The sequence below is a fragment of the Aplysia californica genome, unplaced genomic scaffold (assembly GCF_000002075.1).
Source record: "Aplysia californica isolate F4 #8 unplaced genomic scaffold, AplCal3.0 scaffold00884, whole genome shotgun sequence".
NCBI lineage: Eukaryota > Metazoa > Mollusca > Gastropoda > Aplysiida > Aplysiidae > Aplysia > Aplysia californica.
Window position 1 is genome coordinate 277,043 of NW_004798154.1, and position 6,901 is coordinate 283,943.

At 41.7% G+C, this 6,901-nt stretch overlaps 1 protein-coding gene across 2 annotated transcripts in view; it reads left to right on the plus strand.

Moving 5' to 3' along the window:
- LOC101854758 (essential MCU regulator, mitochondrial) overlaps window positions 1-5,526 on the plus strand; it is a 7,405-nt gene extending 1,879 nt beyond the window's left edge. The window contains exons 2-3 of one of the 2 annotated variants that reach the window (XR_001185346.2): window positions 3,249-3,363; window positions 4,782-5,526. Coding sequence is in view for 1 of the 2 variants with exons in the window: in XM_005110381.2 (XP_005110438.1) it covers window positions 3,249-3,359 (111 nt within the window). In the remaining variant the exon portion in view is untranslated. Of the gene's footprint in view, window positions 1-3,248; window positions 3,538-4,781 lie in introns of those variants that run through there. The other variant, XM_005110381.2, reaches the window with a different exon arrangement.
- Window positions 5,527-6,901: the final 1,375 nt, after the last annotated feature.

The window sequence follows — 6,901 nt, forward strand, 5'->3', positions numbered from 1 at the left end:
CCACCCCACTGTTGGTATGATACACGGTGGTCCACCAAAGTTAAATCCCCTGCCCACTCTCAACCACCACCACCTCTCGCTCACCTCGCCTCGCCAGTCGCCGCTGACTTCACTATGCGTGCGCGAAGTCACCCGCGGAACTACCTTTTATCCGCACGCCGCACGCAGAGTACTATGAGTGCGTAGTTAGGCTAGGCGTGCGTATTAATCACGGGCCGAGACGGGTGGTCCGGTAAAGTACAATCCAGCCTCTTTCTCTCTCTCTCTCTCTCTCTCTCTTTTTCTCTCTCTCTCTCCACTGCCCACAGACAAAATTGTACACTTTTAGGCTAACAACAGTAGTAATGAAACGTTTGTTCACGGCGCAGAATTCTAAAAATTTTCTGTTATCACAGTGTAGAATTCTGCGGTTCAGGGTAAACGCAAAATTGGTTGGCCTAGATCTAGGCTATAACGGTGAACGCGCACCAGGTGAGAATAGCAAAAAGACTCGCCTGCGCTATTCTCACAACGGGTGAGAATAGAGGTGGCCGATTTAAAACCTCTGCTGCCTTGCGGCCATAGATCTGTCCATTAATTCTTGTCCTGCGTCTGTGCTGAGATGCGAATCTTATCAGCAACCAATTACATCGGGCAGGCCGCCGGGGTACTCACTCAGTGTGTACTGTTGGTGTACAGCGCGTGCGCCGGGAAACGTGCGTTTTCTCCATGAATACCGTGAGAGTGTGTTCATCGATGATGAAGATAACGCTCTGTATCTTTCATAGCTTTCTATTTGATTTATAAAGTGTTACAAATACATGAATAACCCTCTCACAAGCTGATAAGACATTACGAGTAGTTAGGCCCATTCGAATAAAACCTTTCTAGACGCTCTTGTTGTTATGAATGACCCGAGGTTCGAAAGGGGATAATATAGGTCAATTTCCGAATGTTTTGCACTCAAATTGTTCTTTGTTTGTACCTGCACAGTGGTATTCAAAACTATTAAACAAGCTTATTTTTTATCAGGTAGTATCATTTCATACAAAATCAAGCTCATTTGAAAGATTGCTCATTTGAAAGATTTTGTATAGAAAAATGGAAGTCTTGTTTCCTGACTATCCTTACGAGCTCCCCATGTCTAAGTGGGTCAGTTTCTTCTATAATTTTATTGGACTAACATCTAGAGCTACCAACTTGGCATGTTTTGAATGAGACGTATGCCTTGATTACGAACCAACGCAGGCGGTTCTAGAAGAAGGTCACAAACGCGCATAAACTCTAAAGCAGACTGCATGATGCGCACACACTTGACTTGCGTGAATGGGGATTCGACGCGGGACCTGAATTGAACGTGAGATGATGCTCGGCGTGCATGCGCTGAGCCAGGGGCAATACTGACGCGGGGCCAGAACGCAGGCGAGGTGCCGAAATAGGCTTATCGGGCGACATAGACCCAGCCCCCACAGGATTAGGGTTATGGACAAGGCTATGAAAACAAATCCGGGAAGAAAATCTGGAGTGGAGTCCCTATGGCGGTTAGGAGCTCGGCTGGATTGTACTTTACCGGACCTCCTGTCTGGGCCCGTGATTACTACGCCTACACATGCCTAGCACTAGTTCTCTACGTGCGGACAAAAGGTAGTTCCGTGGGCGACTTCGCGCAGAGCGAAAGCCAGCGGCGAGGCAAGGTGAGCGAGAGGTGATGGTTGAGGGTGGGGAGGGGATTTAACTTTGGTGGACCCACCGCACCGTGTATCATAGTTCATACCAGCAGAGTTGGGGGGGGGGGGGGTGTTCATGGGCTCCCCCCCCCTGGAAACAATAATAAAGAAAACATGTACAAATGCAAAACAATAATATGAGCAGACCATGGTGTTAAGTTAAGAGGACAATCGTGTTTACATATCAATATATAACAACAGTGAGGGGTTTCAGCCCCCCCCCCCCCCCCCCCTGGCTACAATAATTTAAAAAAACACACATAAATGCAAAACAATAACATGAGTGGACCATGGCGCTAAGTGGACAATCTGGGTAATTCAGAATTGGGAACAGGCCAAGCCTTGCTTCGTCGCTAGCAGGACCGAGGGGGTTGCAATTATCAGACCTGCCACTCTTCCCGATTTAATCTGGATATCCCGGTTTTTTACCCCAAATCTCAAGCATCCCGATTTTCCCGATTTCGATCGCCAGTATCCTGATTTTTTGTCGTTGCGTCTGTTGCGTCCGATTCTTAGAAAAAAAAAAAGTTATGCAGTCTCTTTTGGCATCGATTGGACTTTTTATCAGCAGGAACTTGGAACACTACTTTCTAAAGCATCTATGCCGAATCTAGTAGATGACTCACGCACGTTATTTCAACTAAAATCGACTTAGTATTGGTTTTGAATTCCGACTTGGTACACTCAAGATCTACTTTCGCTTTTATAACCCAGAATTCTCCGACGGTGTTCTGATTACTGTAACAATTATGACATGGGCCAAAGAAAAATCTATTCGTTGTTCTGCCGTTGCTTTAAAAGCAAGTTTCATCTGAGTCCTGATTAGTCGGGCCCGTCAGTGAAACTTTCAAACGCTCATTCGCATCACGTGACATGACCTCGTATGTATGAGTAGCGCGTGTGTCGGGGACCGTCGGCTGTCGAGGTAAAAAAAGTTCATTCACACCGGTCGCATTGGTCGAGGTGTTTTTCGGGACTTAACCAGTGTGGGGGAGAGGGGGGGGGTTACACTTGGGCTTAAAGTGCATGCCGTGATACAGGTACTTATTGAGGGGACAGGAATAGGAAAAAAAAAAAAATGAACAACCTTGGCGCGATCTTTCTTTCGGGGAGGGGGGGGGGTGCCTTGAGTGTATATGCGATGGAAGTCAAACGTCGTTACTGTATGAAAACGCGGGCTTTTCGCATGGATGACTAGAGTTCTGTGTCAGCTATTTTCAAGACTACGAGAGTTTCAGCTTTACTACAACCTGCGCTCCACCAGTCTATCGAACTTCCACTCGAATGCTGCACATAGTGGTTTTAGGAAGCTTTGCAGTACGCATTGGTAACCCATTAACACTTTCAGAACAAACAAAACTTTTTTTAACCTTCCTTGCTGTCATTTTTGGTATGAAAAAAAATCAGGGCTGTCTGTCAGGGTGGACCTTTACTTATGTTTAAGTCTGTAATGTTGGTTGCATTAGGTGCCTGATCTGAAATAATGGGGGGGGGGGGTTTGATTACGATTTTGTTCTTATTTTAAAATGCTTTATTTTCCAGGTTTGCCTGACAGTTACTCCCTTTCTGTTGGGCGGTGCAACGATCAGTCGTGAATTCGCAGCATGGTTGGAAGAACACGAGCTGTTTGTCCCAGACGATGATGATGACTAAGCAGGTAACTGAACCATTTACCATCTTCCATCTAGTATTCTGTCAGCGACTTGGAATACAATTTTTGTTTTTTATTCAAAGGCAGAAGACGTGGTTGGGGTTGACTTGATAGAGATGTTTATTGTGTGCGCGCTGTCTATGTTTGTCATTATGTTCTCTTGACAGCAGCACACTGGTGTAAAAAAAAAAAAGCTAGTTTTATGAGGCATGCAGTTAAGAGGATGTACTGTAGATCAGGAAAGTAGATTTTCTTTTTTCTTGTTGGTATTTCGGGAGCTGACATAATTTTTTTTACAGAGTCTCTAAAGTGATTGCCAGAGTCTGTTAAAATGTGAATTTTGTTTTACTGAGAAAAACAGTTCCTTATTTTAAAAAAAAAATTTGAACATCAAGCTGTTTTTAATTCTATTATCATTTTTACTTAGTCACTGGGTCTTTTGATAATTTATAAACTTGGTCTGAAAATGTTTTCTGTCTCAAAGGTATGAAAATACAACTCTGTTTCTCATAGTTTCTGTCACCATTGCCTCTTGGTTTATTTCGGTCAGAGCATGCTTGAGATTACACCTCTCTGTAGCACTCTTGACTTGGTCTGAGCAGTGAAATTGTTTAAAGCATTCTCCTTCAAATGGTTGAAATAATGATACCTGTGCTCCTTTGGGCCCACTTCTAGATTAACACCTCGTTATCTGTTCAAGAAAGTGATCTTTGGGACAGTTTTTCATTTGTTAAGTATGTTGTAACTTGTATCATTATCAAGTACCGGTATTCTTTCCAGAACGTTTTGTTCTCATGTGGTGGACAAACCAATATATATATATAGACATATCTGTCCCCATTTAATAATAATAATAAATGACATTATATAGCGCTCAACCCCGATGAAAGTACACAGGCTCTGAGCGCTTTACAATACAGTACAACGGACAACAGTAACATTTATGCAAGAAAAATTTTGAAATTATGCAAACTGAGCCCAAAAATGTGAAATTATGCGATTCTGTTAATTTTAACAAAGAATGATAAAGGAAAATTATTGGAAATTATGCAAACTGAGCCCAAAAATGTGAAATTATTTGATTCTGTGAATTTTAACAAAGAATGATAAAGGAAAATTGTCGGAAATTATGCAAAAAATGATCAAATTTTGCTAAATTTTGCGGGGTGCATAAAACCACGGGGAGAGATATATATATATTATATAGCTATATACATACATTTGTGTTTGTGGTCCTTGAAAAACTTCAGTAGTTGTTGTTAAAACTATAAGACATTGTCAAGGGACTCTGAGTACCAGAGGATTAAAATGAAAAAAATAACTTGTTCAACTTTAAGGCATCTATGATCTAGTGTCCAATGTTCATACTGTTACTGTCTATTAATACTATTATTAGTCACCATGACCTAATCTCTTTTCAACAGAGGAACTACACTTTCGAGATCTCCCCAAATTGTGATATATCTACAAGAAGAACAGATTGAGAGACTCAGCGGAGTTCTGCAGCAAGATGCACTTTGATAATTTACAGAACAGACTGTTTTTCTTCTATCCATTCTCTTTCAACTTTCTCACCTCTCTTCCTAGCACTACTAACTAACACCGGTATATTTTATACTTTTTCAATGCCTTTTTTCCTTTCACTATGTATTTTCATTTATTTGTAAGTTAAGATGTCCTTCTTGCACTTTCATTTTCACTAGTTTCGCCAGTTGGAAGCAATGGAAGGACGGAGCTTGACCATTTAGTAATTTTCATTGTTGGTAGATGTACGAGTATATTATAGTAGGGTTTTTGTGCGTAGATGGTGAATTGTTTATGTGAACTAATTTGCAAGGGATTGGGGTTTAGGTTAAACATAAAACATAATAATCTGTTTATGTTGGTTGATCAGTCCAGATATTATTGTTGAGCAGCTGATGTTATAGTTGTGAATTAGTCTCTTTGGAAAATCCTTTTCTAGCTTTACAAACCTACTTGTGTGTATACGTCATTTGTTTAAATTTTACTACCATTTTTCATTATAATGCCTTTAAGGATTTTTAAAACCAGTTTTCTAAGGCAATTCTGACTTTTTATGTCTTTGCTGATGTAGCACGACATGACGTATCAGGACTGACCATATGATACTGAAATACTGGAGTTAATAAATGTTTTAATAACCCTAAACTACTTGTGTTGATATGATCTCTCCTTGTATCATCAGTATGTGGGCTGTTTTGGATGAACTTGATAAGACCTTTATTTTTTTAAAAAGTATGCATGTGGATGATTGGCGGGTGCCCTGGTGGGGTTTGCACCTTCTTTCCTATCAAACATCTATTGTCCTTATGTCTCCTACTTTTGTTTGTTTGTTACTCTCTTGTAACATCTCTAATCTTCGGCCCTTATATCACACAAACTCGTCTTGCCTTCCTTCCTCCACCCAAGTGACAAGACTGTAGATCTACATAAAGTGTTTGGTCTCCTCATCAATGTGATCTGGTCTTTGGGAAGTTGCTTCAATAAAAATGGGGAGAAACTTTTTGCTTGTGCTGGTTGAAGGCCACTTCTGCTTGGACGCCCCTTGCTGGCACCATGTGGATGGCTGCATCTCTCCTATCAAACATTTACATTTACCGTCCTTGTATCTCCTGTTTTTTACTCCCTTGCAAGGGTGATAACATAGAGAACACAGAACTTAAGCGGCAGAAGATCGACGTGGACAGACGCCAGTAGGTGTTTGCTTGACTCCACATAGAGGGCCGAAATCGGCGTTCTGTTTTTGCCCGTAGTTTGGATTCCGATAAAGCTGACAACGTCGATCCGAGCTTAAAGCCGTTTGCAGTCTGCCAGCTCTATGTGGGGCAAGTTGAAAATCATAGGGGAATTTTTATACCTATCGGCGCTTACTGAGTGAGAGTGAGTAGAACACAAAGGCGGCCGATTTCTGTCACCTAACCACTGGTCGCCGTAAGTTATAGGAATCCGTCTATACAATTTCTACAAGCACACAGAGACACGGCCTACTCTCTGCGCCGATCGGCGGGATCGGAGGCGACTTATTTTATAGGAATGACATTTTGATATTCCTGCTCACCGAAAACCGCTGCTCGGTGCAAAGGAACGGGCCGTCATCGGATGTGTGACGCCATAGGGCTGGACTGGGGACTTCTTCAACTGACCATTATCTCGACAAGGAAACGTCGCAGACAAAATCTGATTAGATATATTTGAAATCAGCGATCCAAATTTTACAGGCTCACTCAGCACAATTTGAGTTTGTGAAGTATTTTTAAAAATTCAGTAATGTTTTTTTAAAATCCACAGATTGTAGTTATTGAGTTGAGAAGTGAGCTCTCTTTTTTGTGTATGCATACATGCGTGTTTGTGTGTGTGTGTGTGTGTGTGTGTATGTGTGTGTGTGCGTGTTCAAGAAACACAGTTGTTTGCATATTGTTAGCATTTTAGCGTGAACAGTGCCTTGGTTTCCACTGTATGCAAATGGTTTCCCGCAAGGGCTAAAAGAGATACATTTTATGCAAATTGAATAAAGGCAGACAAG